The following is a 19,315-nucleotide window of genomic DNA, read 5'->3' as shown; positions in this document are numbered from 1 at the left end:
TTCTACTCACGAAATTATGCGTTACACAAGACAAGTTACTGGAATCACGATTGGGGAACCTACACCTACTCTAAAGCCTGTTGAGGTTATTGGAAAAGGGAAGGATGTTGCAACCAATCTTAATGAAGAAGTTTCTAAAGTAACCTGTTAATCTCATGATGGATCAGGCCAACATAATTGCTGCTGAAAAGATCGAGATCTTTGATACTTGGGTCTTGAACAAAATGACTATTAAGTATGATGAGGTCATCAAGGGTAAAGGAATAAGCAGTCAATGGTTGAAGCCAGTAATCAATGAAAAGAGAGTCTTGAAATGGGCTAAGACATCGGAGGTTTATGAAGCTCTTAAGAGAAAAGAGCTAGTTGAAGCAAATTTGAGAGGAAGAGCTCTCTTTCAGATTCTTCAAGCCAGAATAGCCAATTTCAATCCTCTTGATAAGAATGTCAAGGCAGACGTGAAATATCTGAAAAGACTAGAAGAGTTTATGCAAGATTACATTTCTGTAGTCACCAGGTACGTTCATGGAGCAAATTGCTCAAGAGCTAGTCCATTTGGAAGTTTCTCTAATGAAGATGAACTTATGGATCTAACCGATGATCATAATGTTGATGAAGATGAGCAAGATTCTCTCTTCATATAGAATTGGGAAGTTTTTCAGATGAGGAAAAACGTCTAATGGCTCAACCCAAAATTGAGCAATCTGTGGAACCTGTTCAAACCAACCCGATTATCGAAGAAGAAGAAGTCGTTATGAAACACGTTTTATCTCTTGTTAACCAGGAAGAGGAAGTGTTAGAGTCCCCTGTTCTCGAGGCAGAGGCATCTCAAGTGAAAGAGGCTGAAGTTAGTCAGCCTGATGAAGCCAGATCGGAGGGGGAACCCTCAAAAGACAAGGAATCAGAGAAGATTTCCTCATCTGAGGGGGAACAAGCCAAAAATGATGAATCTTCAGAAGGGCTTCCGTTGTCTCAATGTTTCATTCCAGGATCTCCCAAGCCTCGAACATTTCCTAATATCAATGCTGCAAATGTTCATGATGATATTGTCAACCTTCCTCATCATTCAAGAGATGTGTCCGATAAGATTCACAAGGTACGTGAAGAAATTTTGGAAGATGAAGAAGAAGAAATGTCTGAAAGTGATTTAGAGAAGGATGGACCCGAGTAGTCTATGCAACTTCACACCCATATAAGTCCCATTCAGACCGCTCTAGTAGATTCTCAAGAGATTTCATCTAATGAAGAATTATCTTCTACTGATGGTACAAAGATTATGAAGTCGATGACTGCATTGATGGGAACACTTCAGAGTAATATGAGTGAAATGCAATCAAATATGATGAAGATTATGAAAACTCAGACAAGGAATTTTCCGATCTTCTTAAAACCCACAATGAGATGGAGCAGACACTGAAGAAGAACACGTACGAGGTTCATATCGTCAATAAGTCATACACCAAATTTGAAAAGAACTTCTTCAAACGGAAAACCGAGTTGCTTGTCTACGAAAGAGCAAATGTCGTTGATCTCCATAATGAAGTTATGGATGGAATTACCTTGATTCGAGATTAGATGGTTGAGATTCAAGGTAATATGAGTAGAGTTGATGCTGAGAGGTTAGAACAGGCTTATTCCTTTGCAAGGAAGATTTAGGATGAAGAAGATGCTAAAGTTGTTACCGAGAAAGAGAAGAATCTTATCACTCAAGGCGAGGACAATAGCAGAAGAAGAGGTGGTAGTGTTTCAACAGGCACTAGATCAAAGAGAAAGCCAACTAGTAATAATAACGATAGACTAATCAAAAGAGGCGGAGGTCGCAGCGGTGATCGTGGTGGTAGAAGCGGTGGAGGTGATCGTGGTGGTAGAAGTGGAATTGGTCGTGGTGGACGTTCTCTTCCTCCTTTTCACAACCTTTTGACTAGTGAAGAACTTAGCTATGAAGGACATCGCTACCCAATCGACCCACTCGTAAAAAGGGAAGAACAATAATCTCTTTTCTCTTAAACTATCTTCTGTTAATTTATGAACTTGGTTCTTTAAATTTGGTTTCTGAATATTGGTTTTTGGAAAGTGTTTTTGTAAGATGGGTGAACAAATTTAACTATTTATTTCATATGATGGATGTTCATTTTGTTATCTATGCAAAGTTTTAACATCATCATCAAAAAGGGGGAAATTGTTGAGTCAAATTATTTTGACTAAGGGTCAAAGTATTTTGACTAATGGAATTTTGATGATGTATTGGTATAAAACATAAATTAAGCCGTCTAATTGTTTTTGGTGCAAGTGTATCGAAAACATGTTATATTAGACTAAGTCTCAATGAGGCTCATTAGACTAATTGACTATTAGACGCATTGAGTTAGACGTGCAGTCTAACAGATACGTAGTTAGACGTGTAGTCTAACAGACGCAGATAGACGTATAGTCTAACAGATACGTAGTTAGACGTGCAGTCTAACAGTCGTAGTTAAACGTGCAGTCTAAAAGACGTAGTTAGACATGCAGTCTAACAGATACGTAGTTAGACGTGCAGTCTAATGGAGACGTAGTTAGACGTGCGGTCTAACAGATAAGTAGTTAGACGTGCAGTCTAACGGAGACCTATTTAGACATGTAGTCTAATAGATACGTAGTTAGACGGGTAGTCTAACGGAGACGTAGATAGACGTGCAGTCTAACAGACGTAGTTAGACATGTAGTCTAACAGATACGTAGTTAGACATGCAGTGTAACAGACGTAGTTAGACGTGCAGTCTAACGGATACGTAGTTAGACGTGAAGTCTAACTCCTTCAGATTAGTCTGAAGGGAACTATAGTTAGACGTGTCGTCTAACAGATGAGAGTTAGACGTGTAGTCTAACTCCTTCAAATTAGTCTGAAGAGAACCGTAGTTAGACGTGTCGTCTAATAGATGAGAGTTAGACATGTAGTCTAACTCCTTCAGATTAGTCTGAAGGGAACCGTAATTAGACATGTCGTCTAATTCCAATAGACTAGGTGGTCTAATGGATCATGCTATTAGACATGGGCGTCTAATTTCATAAGACTTGTAAGTCTAAGTGAAAAACGTCTAATTCCATGCTTAAACAGTTGCTTAAGATAGCATCCGTCTACCCACGATCAACTAGCTGTATGCTACTCCTGCTCCACTTTCCTGTGCAGATCAGTACGACAACAAGTTGTAACCAATTAATTAATGCCACATAAGCAAATATTCTTCCCACTACTTGTTTCTTGAAGGAATATCCTAGAAGAATATTTGGCGCACTACCAGATTGGTACGGCCACGATCCTGGTACTGAGAGTCTGTTGTGTGCTATGGAGGCGTTCCAATGGAAGTTAACCACGTGTCATTATAGAAGATTCAACCATTGGTACCTGCTCTCTATTTAAATATCTTCAAGGACAACCAAAGAACTACTGGAATTACAGAGAGATATCGATCTAACAATTACTGAACACGAACGAATTGCTTTCTTTCTTTACTGTGTGTTTATCAAGAGAGAGATAGAATCATAGTATTGTCTAGCTGAGTGATAATATTCAATATACTATAAGTTGAACAGAGTCTGTTCTGTTCAATATTGAGCTAGTTGTGCAACTGTATTTGATTCTAAGAAACGTATAGTGAATCCTTCTGGTGGTTGGAAGAGGGTGACGTAGGAGAGTTTTTCTCTGAACATACACAAACAAATTTCTGTGTCATTTACATTCTGTAATCTTCTCATTCTTTGGTTCTTAGCTTCAAACCTGAGCAAACATTTCCGCACATGAATCGTTCAAGAGTTTGCAAGGGTTTGTGTAGAATAGAAAGTTTTATAAATCCCTAATAGGATTTCTATAAAACCGTTTTATACGAAGCCGTCATCAATAGCCAGACCCCCGTCTCTATCAATTACACTTATCTTTTCACTTTTCCTTTCCCCCTTTTTAGCATCGTTAGGTGACGGAATCCTAATATTTCCTTTTAGCCAGGTACGCTGCCCAATTTCATCTCTTCAACCATAGCCTACCTGCTCGTAGAACATAGTCGAGAACCTTTTGGTTTTTCAAGACTTTAGAAGAATTGAAGTGAAAACCGTGTCCGACTTCAGAGAGGAGACAACAAAGAAATGTGCTGAGAAGAAATCATTTTTACCAGATTGTTGAAAAGAACTTTCGACCAATTTATGGCTACACCCCTTGTGATGGTCACCATTATTTCAAAGACATTGTTGCAGTAGATGTAGGAAGAATCCTTAGAAAGAATGGATTTTGAAATGATGTCGTTGAGTAGGGCAAACTCAACTTTTAGACAGGTGATCTTTCCGTGAGAGGCGACCGGAAAGATATGCCCTTCAAACAATTGATCTGAGAAGACGAGTTTCATCTCAGACAGGATTTTATCAGAGGAGGGAGGGAACTCGTAGATCCCTTCAGTTGGAAGCCTGAAAAACATGGTGAATGTTTCCTTTAAGAAACAAACACTTTTGCCAAGAATGCTCGCACGAATATAGTTGTTATGATAAAATCTGGCAATTTCAAAGAATTCACGAACCGCCTTTTCATGAAAGATACAGTGGGTACGCAGAAACTTCTTTAGTCCAGAAGTTTTTAGAGATTCAAACATTGAAACCATTTTAAGAATCACTAAGGAGGAGATAGATTCAAAATCTATTTGAAGAGATTTTTTAGAGAGAGAGAACATTTCAACAAGATGAAAGAAAAATCTTAGAGATTCAAAAGCTACAAGAAGGATTTCTTAGAGAGAGAATCGGGGATTTAGGAAGGAGATTCGCAATCCTTTGAGTATGACCGTTTCTTAAATACAAAAGAGATGACGTGTGACCATTAACTTGATGATTATATGAACCGTCAAAAACTTAAGAAACATATTCCCAAGAGAAGCAACTATCATTTAAGATTAATCATGAAAGAGTGCTATTAATGTTAGACGTGTAGTGAAAAGTCATCATAGATTTTTGTCACTCTTTAAATATTGAAAGACACATATCTTCAATCCATTTGAGAGGTGACTGTTTTATTTTAGGGAGGAAAAGTACATGGACATATATAGTGGCAGTGGACAGTTGTCCCAATATCTAGAAGATGAGAAGTCTAATTACATAAGTAGTTAGACGTCAAATTTACTTTCCACATTCTTTCCCTCTAAATTGGATATGCGTCTATTCAACGTCTAATCACTCTTGTCTTATAGACGGTCAAAAGTCTATTAGACTTTGAACGTCTAATTATGCATATACACCATGTGCTAGATGTGTGTTTGGTTAGACGTGAGCTTCCAATTGCTCTTATCTTATAAACAATAAAACTCTATAAGACATTTGACGTCTAACCGCGCAGGTTATTAACCAAGACAAGTATCCAACAAGAGGTATAGACTGTTTTGAGCAAATTCACGTCTAAGTAGATGTGTTTCTTAGACTACTAATCTATTGGACGTATTGAGACCTCTGTGTACTTGTCTGTCCAATTATATTTGAACAACATGTTCCCCCTCAGTATATGCATATAAGAAAATTAGTAAAGATCAACAAGTCCTACGATATTTCTAAAGTGAGAAAACTTATTCTCGGGTAGAGGCTTCGTGAAGATGTGTGTTGTTTGTTGATCTGTTGGGATGTATTCAAGGCGAATTTGTTTGACTGACATGCTCTCGGATGAAATGATGTCTGATTTCGGTGTGATTTATCCGAGAATGTAGAACTGGGTTGTAGGTGATGGCTATAGCACTTGTGTTGTCGCAGAAAATTGGAGATTCTTCTGCCTCAATCCCATAGTCCCTTAGCTGTTGTTGAACCCATAAGAGCTGAGAGCAGCAACTTCCTGCAGCAAGGTACTCTGCTTCAGCTGTAGACGTGGCAACCGACGTCTGCTTCTTGCTGAAGCATGAGATTAGACGATCTCCAAGGAACTGACAAATTCCACTCGTGCTTTTCCTATCTAATTTGCACCCTGTATAATTTGCATCTGAGAAACTAGTTAAATTGAAACTGGAATCCTTCGGATACCACAGACCCACATTTTGAGTTCCCTTCAAATATTTCAGAGTACATTTAGCAACAGTAAAGTGAGAGAGTTTAGGATTAGCCTGGAATCTTCCACAAACACCAACGACAAATTGAATGTCCGACCTAGTGGCAGTGAGATGGAGCAAGGATCCGATGAGACCTCTATAGGCAGTGATGTCAACACCTCGTCCACAATCATCTTTTTCTAGTTTGATGGAAGAGCTCATTGGAGTAGGTGCAGCAGAGCAGTTCTCCATCCCGAACTTCTTCAGCAGCTCTTTGGTGTATTTGGATTGATTGATGAACGTTCCTTTCTCTAGCTGACGAACTTGAAGGCCGAGGAAGAAAGTTAATTCTCCCATTATGCTCATATCAAACCTGTCCTGCATCAGCTTGGCAAATTTCTCACACAATTTAGGGTTAGTTGATCCAAATATAATGTCATTAACATATACTTGAACAAGTAGAATGTGAGAGTCTTTAGTAAATCTAAATAGTATTTTATCAACAGTTCCATTAACGAAGTCATGATCAAACATAAATTTAGTCAAAGTATCATACCAAACTCTAGGAGCTTGTTTCAAACCATATAAAACTTTGTCAAGTTTAAAAACATGATTTGGTAGAGTATGATCTAGAAAACCATGGGGTTGTTCAACATATACATCTTCATTTAGTTTACCATTTAAAAATGCAATTTTCACATCCATTTGAAAAACTTTAAAATTCTTAAATGATGCATAAGCTAGGAAGATTCTAATTGCCTAAAGTCTAGCTACAAGGGCGAATGACTCCATAAAGTCAATGCCTTCTTCTTGTCTGTATCCTTGGGCAACCAACCTGGCTTTGTTTCTTATAACTAAGTCATCTTCACTAAGCTTGTTTCTAAATACCCATCTAGTTCCAATTACCGATAGATTAGTCGGTCTTGGAGTTAGATGTCACACTTTATTTCTCACAAATTGGTTTAACTCCTCCTGCATAGCATTGATCCAATCTGGATCAAGCACTGCTTCACCAATTTTCTTGGGTTCAATTTGAGAAATAAAAGTAGAGTTGGCTATTTCATCCATTAATTAACGTCTTGTCCTACGAGGAGAGTTAGGATTACCGATTATCAACTCTGGAGGATGATTCTTGTTCCATCTGAAGTTGGGTCCTAAGGGATTAGTCATCTGACCAAATTGCTCTATGACGTCAGAACTTTCAACATCTTATTGAACAAGAGTCTGGGCGTCTGGTTGATTCTCAACCGGATCAGCCACATGATTAGAAAATGAGATCCGTTTAGCTAGAGCTTCATCCTCACACACAAATTTAAGACTTGTCGCTTCTAATCTGCTAGCAAGGTCGATGGGATCAATGTGATTACTTTCAACAGACTCATCACAAATAACATGTAGGGATTCTTCAACAGTTTGTGTTATATTGTTATATACTCTGTAAACCTTTCTTACTGAGGAATATCCCAGCATGATTCCAGCATCTGCTTTACCATCAAAAGTAGTCAGATAATCCTTCCCATTGTTATGGATAAAACATTTACACCCAAATACTTTAATGTAAGACAATATGGGAATTTTCCCATAAAACAGTTCATAGGGTGTTTTGTCAAAACGTTTGTTGATTATCGACCGATTTTGTGTGTAGCATACTGTGTTTATGGCTTCTGCCCAGAACCTTTAAGGAACATCTAATTCAGCAAGCATCGATCTCGCTGCTTCTTTTAGTGTCCTTACTCTTCTCTCAGAAATGTCGTTCTACTGTGGAGTTCTAGCACTAGACAACTCATGCCTAATACCAGACTCCTCGAGATAAGAGGATAGGCGTATGTTGGTGAACCAATTCCCTGATCACTTCTAATACAAGAAATACTCAAAGATTTCTGGTTTTGAATTGTTCTAAAGATTTTAATCAAGTTTTCAGCAGTTTTATCCTTAGATTGCAAGAATGCTACCCATGTAAATCGTAAAAAATCTTCAATAACTATTAAGGTAAATTTCATTCCTCCTAAGCTCTTTACAGGAATTGGACCGAATAGATCCATGTGTAATAGTTCTAAGCAACGATTGGATTGAGATTTCCATTTACTATTGAACGATGATCTTCCTTGTTTGCCTAACTGGCAAGCATCACAAACCTTGTCCTTAGAAAACTGTAATTTAGGTAAAACACACACTAAATTATGCGAACAAATGTTGTTTATGGTTTTGAAATTTAGATGGTTTAACCTTTTATGCCATAACTATTTCTGGTCATTCTTGGCAATCATACACATAGAGTCGGATGTCTTATTTTGCCCGTTCATTTTATAAGAATTTCCTACCCTGCTTCCGGTCAACAGAGTATTACCTTGTTGATCCTTAACCAGGCATGCATGAGTTTGAAAATCAACAGATAAGCTAATGTCACATTGTTATAACACATATTATCAACAAGTAACACATCATTTATAATCAAATTACCATGGATAATCTTATCCTTACCCTTGGTTTTACCCTTCTTGTTATCACCAAAGGTGATATTAGGACCTGAGAAATCTACAATATCAGTTAGAAGCCGTCTATTTCCTGTCATGTGTCTGGAACAACCGCTATCCAGATACCAAACAGAGTCCTCTAGTCAATCACTTACATGTACCTACACAAAACAGTATTTACAATTGTTTGGTACCCACATTCACTTGGGTCTTCAGTCAATCAGTCCCTTAGAAATCCATATTTGAGTTATTTTAATGGATTTTACATTCTATTTTGTGATTAATGCATATGTTTTTGACTTAGCAGATGTTTTTCTACTAGCCACTAATCCTTTAGCTTTAGAGGATGATTTTCATTTAAAACTCCTTGACTTTGAGTCAGGTTTTAGATAGTCAGACTTTCTAGCTGCATCTAACTTAATTTTCAACCAGCTAACAGTCGGTGGAATATAAGTTATTTCATCCTTTAAAGCTAACTCCTCAAGGATTGGATCAGTTTCAATGTCAGTTAGACTCATTTTGACAAATCCTATTGGCTTAAACTTGTCAGTTGTTGAGTTTAACTTTCTATGAGACTGGTTTGGGTCATTGTTATCAAATCCTAAACCGAATTTGGATGCAGTAGGTTTCAACAGACTAATCTGATATTTGACAGCTTCTCCAGATCTTGTCCAAGCGCTAACCATATAGTTTAACCTTTTGTTTTCAGAAGAGAGGGTTTGAATCTGTTCTTTGAGTATCTCATTCTTAGATGAGAGCTCAACCATTTTATTTTCAGAAACATTTGATTCAGAGATTTTAGATGGAGAAGATATATTGATCTCATATTTTTCTTTCATTTCATTAAAAGAATCTGATAACTTCTTGTACTCAATGGCCATGTCATTGAGTGCAACAGTTAACTCTTCATATGTATACTCTTGTGAGGGAAAAACATTTACCTTGGATTGATCATATGCCATCAAGCATGTGACGGCTTCTGTTTCAGTTTCACTAGGTGAGTCCTCTAAGTCGCTATCGGCCCATTTTGACTTGTTTTCAGCACATATAAAAACCTTATGATCTTTCTGAATCTTTTTAATTTTAACGTCACGGCCATAGATGTGAATTAGCTTTTCCTTGATATCTTTAGCAGAGGAACACGACTTATTCTCGCAGAATATATTCATGTTGATTGATTGATATAGGATATCTTTGGCGACGTTGTCTAGGTTGTTAGTCATCTTATCTTCCATTGTCCACTCACATCTTGGCTTTGCAATCTTTATGGGACCATCGATAATGACACTCTACATATCGCAATCAAGAGCGTCCAAGTGAACTTTCATTCTCATCAACCAATAATCGTAGTTTTCTTTCGAAAGCAGAGGTATCTCATTAATGATAGACATGATTCAGGTTCTTGATGCTTGAGAATAGAAAATAGGGCTCTGATACCAATTGATAGGATATGTGTAATCAATAGAGACGGGGTTCTAACTATTGATGTTAACTTCTGGAAAACGGTTTGATAGAAATTTTGTTAGGGATTAATATCACTTTCTATTCTTCACAAACCCTTGCAAACTCTCAAAACGATTCAAGTGCGGAAATGTTTGCTCAAATTTGAAGCTAAGAACCAATGAAAGAAGATAAGACAATGTAAATGACACAACTATTTGTTTATGGATGTTTGGAGCAAACTCTCCTACGTCACTCCTTCTTCCAACCATCAGAAGGATTCACTATACTTCTTTGAATCAAATACAGTTTACTGACTAGCTAACTGTTGAATAGAACAACCTCTGTTCAACATATAATATTTTTAAGAATTTCACTCAGCTAGACAATGTTTTGATTCTCTCTCTCTCTTGAAGATGATGTATTAGATCAGTAAGCAAGTAAGCAAGTAAGCAAGCAATTCGTAAGATAGTGCCAAAAACCAGCAGCTCGTCCGTTGTCCTTTAGGATCTTTAAATAGAAGACATGTACCAACGGTCGAATCTTCTGCAGTGGAAATCTGGCAAGCATCCATTAGAAAGCCGCCCATAGTACAAGAGTACAATAGGCTCTGTGCTCAAAGATAGTGGCCGTACCAATCTGGTAGTGTGCCAAATATTCTTCTAGAACTGTCCTGCAAGGAACAAGTAGTGGAAAGTATATTTACTTAAGTGGAATTCATTCATTGGGTGCAAATAGTTGTCGTAATGGACTACAAGGATAAGTGAAGCAAGAGTAGTATACAGCTAGTTGATCATGGGTAGACGAATGTTAACTTCAAGAACTGTTAAAGCGAGGCATTAGACTTGCTCCATTAGACTGCAAAGTCTAAGAAAGATTGACGTCTACGTCTAATAGCGAGATCCATTAGACCACCAAGTCTAATGGAGTTAGACGGCACGTCTAACTACGTTTCACTTCAGACTAGTCTGAAGGAGTTAGACATCAGCGGTCTAACTTTCGTTTGTTAGATTGCACGTCTAACTACGTATCTGTTAGATTTCACCTCTAACTTCATATCTGTTAGACTACACGTCGAAATACGTATCTGTTAGTGTGCACGTCTAACTACGTATCTGTTAGACTACACGTCTAACTACGTATCTGTTAGACTGCACGTCTAACGACGTATCTGTTAGATTGTACATCTAACTACGTATCTGTTAGACTATACGTCTAACTACGTATCTGTTAGATTGTACGTCTAACTACGTATCTGTTAGACTGCTCGTCTAACTACGTATTTGTTAGACTGCACGTCTAACTACGTATTTGTTAGACTGCACGTCTAACTACCAACATGTCTAATAGAACTGTTTCAAACCAAGTCTAACTTCTCATGTTTTTGATGCACCTGCACAAAAACAATTACACGTCTTAGCTTTATTCTTATTTAAGTTTTACACAAGTTCATCATCAAAATATCGTTAGTCAAAATAATTTGACTCAACAGAGTTGTAGCCTACAAACACGTGTTTCTTTCTTTTATCATAAGCTTTGATCTTTATTCATCTCACATGTGAGCATAGGTAATGCGTCCAAGACTCTAGGATGAAAAATCATGGGCGTTCTTCCACTCCATGATTCTTGTGGTGCCTCCTATTTCACACCTCTTATTGGGGATCGATTCATTAAATACACCGCATAAGCAATAACTTCTGCCCAAAACTTCTTAGAAATTTGTTTTCTCTTTAGAATGCATCAAGCCATGTTCAATATAGATTGACTCGTCTCTTAGCTACTCCATTTTGTTGAGGGAATCTTGGAACTGTCAAGGCATGACGAATTTCATGGTGGTCTAGTATTTATAGTACTTTTTTAAATTGAAGTCTCCTCCATAGAATGACCTCTTTTGTTAAGATCGATATTGACTATAGAAACTAGGGTCTGACTATTGTGAACAACTTACAATAAAAGATTCGATAATAATCCTGTGAGGGATTAGTATCTGTTTCTATTCTTCGCAAATCTTCACAAAATTTTGAAACAGATTCAATTACGGAACTGTTTGTGGGATTTGAAGCTGTAGACTACTGAATGTAAATGAAGGAAAGTAAAGAACACAAAGAGTTTTATGGATGTTCGTAGTTAAAACTCCTACGTCACCCCTTCGTCCACAACCGGAAGGATATCTATTAAGACTTTAAATTAGATACAACTCACTGAGCTAACTAACTGTGTGTTAAACAGAACAACATTTGTTCAACTTACAATGTTGAAGTTTCTCACAGAAAAGACAGTATTACAATATAGTCATAGCTAGACAGTAAGAGATTTTACTTGAGAGAATTGTATGAAGCAGAAAGTCAGTAAGGCTTTTTTAGTTGTTAGAACCGTTGTTGGAGCAGCTATTCGACCGTTTTCCTTGGGCTTCTATTTATAGTTGAAGAGCACCAACGGTCAAATATTCTTTGTGAACATGTGGCATGTGTCCGTTGGACAGCCTCTTATAGTTCGAGAGTACAGTTGACTTTAAGTATTTGGATCGTGGCCGTACCAAACAGGTAGTGCGCCGAATATCCTCTAATCTTGTCTTGTACTGGAAATGCAATCGAGAAATATCTACATACGTGGAATTCATTCATTTGATAGAATTAACTGGCTTGTCAGACTACTGAAGGCAGAAGGAGCAGATAGTTGAGTGAACGTGGTTAGACAAATGCTTTCTTTATACGGCTGCATTAACTACACTTCCCTTTAGACCGCGTCTAAAGGAGTTAGTCATCCTCGTCTAACTATGTTTCCCTTTAGACATCGCCTAAAAGAGTTAGATGTTCTCGTCTAAATACGCTTCGCTTTAGACCACGTCTAAAAGAGTTAGACGTCCTCGTCTAACTACGCTTCTCTTTAGACAGCGTCTAAAGGTGTTAAACTTCCTCGTCTAACTACATAAGACGTCTAAGATAGCCTGCTTCAGACCGCGTCTGAAGTAGCAATGTCTTTTAGATTTGTGTCTGCACAAAACCAATAGACGACTTAGTCTTATCACAACTAAGTTTAATATAAATCATCAAAATAATGTAAGCATTAAATAAACTTATTTCTTTAGTTTATTTTAGTCAATTTGATTTTACTCAACATCTTTCTTTCTCTACAAGAGATTTAAACTTCTTAAAATTCTCAAACACATCTAAATTATCCTTTAAGAACTACACCCATATTTTCCTTGAAAAATCATGTATAAAGAGTAGAATGTATTTATTGTTACTAAAAGAACTCAGATGTTATGTCCACACACATTTGTGTGTATTAGTTGAAGTGTCTTTGTAACTCTTGATGTTGACTCCTATGGTAAGCTCTTTTGGAACTACTTTCCAAGAAGGCATCCTTCACGTAGATGATTTAGATTGTGGATGGAAGGTAAGCCTCTTACCATCGCTAGAAGTTATAGACTGCCAAAGTTGAGATACTTGAATCGTAGATGTCATAGCCATGATGGTTTACTATAAAAAAAAATTGACACTTTATTACATCATTTTGAATATTTATAAGAAACATTATATTCTTTGATAAAGACACCTTGGTAATCAAGTTATTTTTAACATCTCTTATCTATATGTTATGTTCCATCAAGTGGATGTTATAATATTTTTCAAATAATTGTCCAAAACTATGAATATTATTTTTAATGTTGGTAACATATTAGATATTTGAGAGAATTAATTACTTCCATTCTTTAAGAATATGAGAATTTTACCTATTCCTTTTACTAGTATCTTTGACCATCTCTATGCAAGGTTTTTAACGTCGCGACAAACAAGTTTGAATTTATATTTTATGGGATTCACGTTTTTTTAGAAAGTAGTGATAAAGCGATGCTTTATATTTGACTCCATAACTTACCATCCCATCGAATTTGAAAGAGATTGAGATTTTTAATGGGAAGTAAATTATAATCCCTTTTAATTTTTTTTGAATTTTTAATAACGTCACGATTTGAGAGTCCCCAACTATTTTTTTGAATTAGGAAAATAAATTAGGCGCATGCGCCACATTTAGAGATACATAATAAGTTCAGCGTTTGGGTATGGTGGGAAAGAGACATTCCTCGGAATAGAAAGTTATGTCCCACAACGCCCCCTTTCTTATTAATTCAATCTTGGCTTCTTTTAAAATAACTTACCTTTTACAATTTTTTATACCCTTTCAAGAAAAGGTAATTTTTCTCTTGATTCACTTTTGAAAAAATCATGTGCAAAAATAAAACAATTAAAAGCAACCTAAAGCCTAGAAATTAAATCCACACATAAATTTATCCTAAAGATCTTAGTCTAAGAATTTCTTGTTAATGTTATTCTAAGTCTACTTGATTTTTATTATTTATTTTAAGTGTGAGTTTATATAATATTTATTTTAAGTAGAAAATATAAACTCAAATCCAGCACAAAATAAAAGGGAAAACAAGGACAAACTGTGTGTGATCAATGAAGATCAGTCGCTTGAAGAGGCTCTCGGTTGTGGCTTGAATGTAAACTGGAAACTCTCTATAAAAGGCTGAAGGAGACAATCTCTTAGTTGTGTGCAGATTCTCGGTCGCAGCTTGCATCAAATGTCAATCCTCGGTCACATCATCGTCGACAACAAACAAATAAATGGTCTTCTTTCATTGGTCTCAAAATTAATCGGGTGCAAGAATCAGATGTCAATCATTGTTCACACCATCAGACACCATCAAGCAGAAGTACTAGAGTCTTCATTCATCAGTTGTAACATCGGTCAGCAGCAGCAAGCTCCATTCTCGGTCGGGTGTAGCGTCAGGTGATCATCAAGCAACATGGAAGTGGCTAAAATTCTTGGTTAGCTAGCGAACAGAAAGCAATAACAAGTTTATCTGTTATGTTCTTAGTTTCTCGATCGAACATTGCAAAGCAACATCAAACATCCTCGGCCGTGGCATCATTTTCTCGGTTGGGAGCATTATCTTTGTTTGTAGGCATAAAACTCGATCGTGGCTTATCTCTTAGGTCAGTTGAGTGAAAGAAAACTAGGAAGCGAAGATTCGGCAAGCGTCGGTAGTGTTGTATGCGGAGTCCTTAGTTGACTGGTTTAATTTCTCGGTCGGGCTGCATAAATTTTCAGTCACATGGCTGAATTTTTTGGTTGCTCACGAGGACAGCAACAAAAACACATAACAAATGTTAGGAAAGCGCCTAAAATACCCTCAATTGCCCATTGAAGCTTTCTTAGTCGTTGGCTCTTCTACTTGTTCAGCGAGTGCGTTTACTCAATCGTAAGGATCGCTTAGGTTCTTGGTTGTTCTTAATTTTTCTCGATCGAACCTAAATCCTAACTATTTGTTAGCCAAGATTGGCTCTTTTTTAACATGTTCTTGCAATTAAATATTAGTTACACATAAAATAATTGTAATATACAATAAAAAATTAGATCTTGAACGAATTAAAGTCAAAGAAATAAAAAAAAAAGACAAAATAGTTTTTTTTAGTTAATTTTGTGGTTTTCTTTGAAACATTTCGGTCAAGTGATCTTTATTCAAACCTAAATTTTATATTGTTTTAGGCTTAAGTTTATTTATAGAATGATTAAGGTTTGTGAAGTAATAAATCAGTACAATTGAAATGATCGAAATTCATCAATTTAGTCCATTTTTCAATCATTCTCGGTCAAAGATTATTTTCCATCAATAATTTTCAATATTTCTGGGCACAAAGGTTCAAAATCAATAACTTACATGGAAGCTGAAAATTCCCTAATCAATAAATATTGGGAATAATGTCAATTTTACACACTAAATTATAGGAGGTGTCAAATTTACTTATTAAGTATCAAAATTCTATTTATATGTATGAACTTGTCAAAAAATGTCAAATATGTTTAAAATAACAGAAATATTAAACGACGTCAAAAATTGGGTCACATTTAATATCTACCTATTTTATTTTTTAAATTGATATTACTTTTAATTATTTTTCAATTTAAACCAAACTTATTTTTACTTTCTCTCTCATCCATCCACAACTCTCCAATTTTTTCTACCTTTTCTCTCTTTGATTAACCCAAGTTCTTTTGGATTTTTATCTTCTTCTAACCTTCAAGTGCTCCCTAACTGAACTTTAAATAGTCATCGTCGTTGGTGGAAGTTATTGTTTGCCGATTCCTAAATCATAGACGTTGTGGCCAAAATCTTCATTAGTCGAACCCTAAATCATTGTCGCCATTAGCGGACAATGCCGAATCAAGGTAAAATCTCCCTTAACCGACTTGTTTTAATTTTAGTTTTCATAATACTCACCCTGTTAAACTTTATTAGCTCCCAGACGTAACCCCCAAATCCAAGTCTTTCTCAGTTAAACCTTACACTATCATCGTCATTGGTTGAAACATTCATTGATCGAATCCTAAATTGTCAATATTGTGCTGAAGTCTTTGTTGGACGAATCCTAAATTGCTGGCGAGTTTCTACCATGTTGAGAATCGACCAGCTCTGATACCAAGATGTTAGACTTTAAACTATAACCGGGCCTTTCAAGTTCTTTAATTCAAGAAACGGGTTCTTGATTGTTGGGACCGATGGTGGAATTCAACACTCAAGCGCAGCGGACATAGAATGAGATGAGAATTCGAGGTTAAGGAGAGAAGAGCCAAAGGGGAGAAGAGAAATACCACTAGATTACACCTAGCGGTCCAAGAAGGGGGAGGAGGGCCGAGAGATAACTTAGAGCACCAAGTTCCAAAATATTCAATTCATAGCCCCAAAAAGTGGGGTGGGCATCACCATTTAAAGAAGCTGGTTTATCCAAAAGTATTCGGTTACAACTACTTCCAACATAACAAAATTCGGTTTCAAGAGAGATAAGAGAGAAAGTAAACAAAACAGAATTATTCCATAAAAAACATAAATTGTCCCATATAGACACTTGGGCCGAGAGACGGGTGCATAAAATATTTTGGACCGAGGTTTTTGATGAGAAGCCCGTAACATAATCTCCCCCTTCGAGGTTCGTCGCCCTCGACGAAAAGAACGTGGACTGGTCAGCCTCTAATACGCATCTTCAACTTCAAAACTATTGCTTCGGTCGGGCTTCGGCACATTCGGCAAGGGTCGCAGCATAAGACCGCATTTTCTCAAAAAACTTTCGGCAGAATCGCTTCAGTAGTGGAACTGGCCGGGTCCTTCCGGTCTTTTGCGCTGCTGGGTCGCTTGCCACTCCGCCCATGTGAGGAATTTCTGTGCACCTAAGGTCGAGTTTTTCAGTGTTTAGAGCTGGCCTTGGTTGCTGCAATGTCCCCAACACCTGGTGCAAAAATAATTTCTTCCAACTTCGATTAAACTCCATACTTGGCTCAAAAATCCAGGCCAAGTCTTTTTCCCGAACTAGCATAATAGCAGCATCGAAGGAGCCATAGCTTCTAATTAGATCGTTAGGAATATCTTCCAAGGTCAATGCCGCGAGTGAAACAGTTTGGCCTTCGGGCTTACTCTTTATTTGCATTTTGGCAGCAACATTATAATCATCTAAGGTCTATTCCAGCTGGTTTCCATGCATCAGACTGGCTTGCGACCGAGGAATCCCCTTTAGGACCGTGATTCTGTCTTGCTTCTCATAGGATAGGGTCAGCTTTTCAAAGACCCAAGAAGACGGGCCTAGAGTAATCAGCCATTCAATTCCCAACACAATATCATATCCGTTCATGGAAATTACCTTCATTTCTGTTTGGTATTCATTGCCTTCCATCGACCACTTCAAGTCCTTGCAAACACTAGAACATAACACATTAGACCCATCGACCACTCTAACCGATTGCACCCTGGTTGCTATGCTTTTGTGGTCTATTTTCTTCAAAATCCTGCTATTGATAAAATTATGGGTGTTGCATGTATCAATCAGGATCACCACCGGCAGGTTCCCCACTTTGCCAAGAATCTGTAGCGTTTGGAAAACTTTAGACCCGGTCAAGGCATGTAAGGATATGGTTGGTTCATCCCTTGGGTCGAGCAATGAAGGTAGATCATCCAAAACAGGTTCTTGGTCAGGTTCTTGATCTTTTTGATTGGCCGAGACCATGAATAACTTTGATTTACACCTATAGTTTGGTTGCCATTTTTCATTGCAAGAGTAGCATAGACCCTTCTTTCGATTTTCATCCATTGAGGCTGAGTCTAATTGCTTAACATAGCCCTGGTTTGCATTTGAAGAGGACCCATATGAAGAATTCTTTAAGTCGTTATTGGTGCTCGGCCCGGCTGTGTTGATATTGGATGGCGTGGGAAGCAACGGTGCTTCAGCGATGTACAAGTTACCACTGCTCATTAAGGACCGATATGTTGCTTCTTGGACTTTAGCCATGGCCATGGCTTCGTTTAAAGGATCCGGGAATCGCAACCTGATGCAGTTCGCAATCTCTTCCCTTAGACCGGACAAGTAACAATCAATGACGTAGTCCCTTGGCATATGTAATAACTTTTGAGAGATCGACATGTACCGGAGATTATATTCTTGATCCGACCCAACTTGTTTTAAATTCATCAGCTGTCTCATTGGTGTGTCATGTATAGAGGGCCTGAATTGAGTGATAAGGTCTTTTTTGAACACGTCCCAAGAAAAGGCCTCCATATGATTTCGGTTTTGAATATATGACCCGTACCACATTCTTGCTTCGCCAGAAACATGAATGGGGGAGATTTCTAATTTAGTGGCATCCTTAGTTTTGTCCATTCTGAAAAATTGCTCGGCAGAAAATTAGCCAGCCCTCGACATCCGACCCATCAAACCGAGGAAAATCGACCTTGGTTAGCCGAGTAGGAGGAGCATAGTTTTGGTCGCGGTTCTGGCCAGGGTACGGGGGCCTAAATGGTGAAGGACCGTGGCAAGAATTATAATCATAGGGTCTGTGGCGGGGTTCTTGCACATTTCCAGATGCCCCGCTCTCAAAGGCTGCCATTCTTTCTTCAGCCGCATTAAATCTTCGGTCTATGGCAGCTTGCATTGCTGCTGTTTGTTGGGACAGGTTTTCAATAAGGGCCTTGAACGCATCCATTTCTGATTGCTGGCGAGTTTCTACCATGTTGAGAATCGGCTAGCTCTGATACCAAGATGTTAGACTTTAAACTATAACCGGGCCTTTCAAGTTCTTTAATTCAAGAAACGGGTTCTTGATTGTTGGGACCGATGGTGGAATTCAACACTCAAGCGCAGCGGACATAGAATGAGATGAGAATTCGAGGTTAAGGAGAGAAGAGCCAAAGGGGAGAAGAGAAATACCACTAGATTACACCTAGCGGTCCAAGAAGGGGGAGGAGGGCCGAGAGATAACTTAGAGCACCAAGTTCCAAAATATTCAATTCATAGCCCCAAAAAGTGGGGTGGGAATCACCATTTACAG

The 19,315-nt window shown here is 37.7% G+C and overlaps 1 protein-coding gene across 1 annotated transcript; it reads left to right on the top strand.

The window, feature by feature from the left end:
• The first annotated feature begins 1,171 nt into the window (after window positions 1–1,171).
• LOC124924554 (inhibitor of growth protein 1 homolog) lies at window positions 1,172–1,989 on the top strand. The gene is made up of 3 exons (XM_047464574.1): window positions 1,172–1,310; window positions 1,361–1,539; window positions 1,654–1,989. Exons 1-3 carry the CDS (start codon window positions 1,172–1,174, stop codon window positions 1,987–1,989), a joined length of 654 nt encoding a protein of 217 aa, XP_047320530.1.
• Window positions 1,990–19,315: the final 17,326 nt, after the last annotated feature.

Source organism: Impatiens glandulifera, chromosome 2 (genome assembly GCF_907164915.1).
Source record: "Impatiens glandulifera chromosome 2, dImpGla2.1, whole genome shotgun sequence".
In the NCBI taxonomy this organism is placed as follows: Eukaryota; Viridiplantae; Streptophyta; class Magnoliopsida; order Ericales; family Balsaminaceae; genus Impatiens; species Impatiens glandulifera.
Note: the sequence above shows the minus strand (reverse complement) of the source record. Positions and strands in the feature narration are given on the sequence as shown.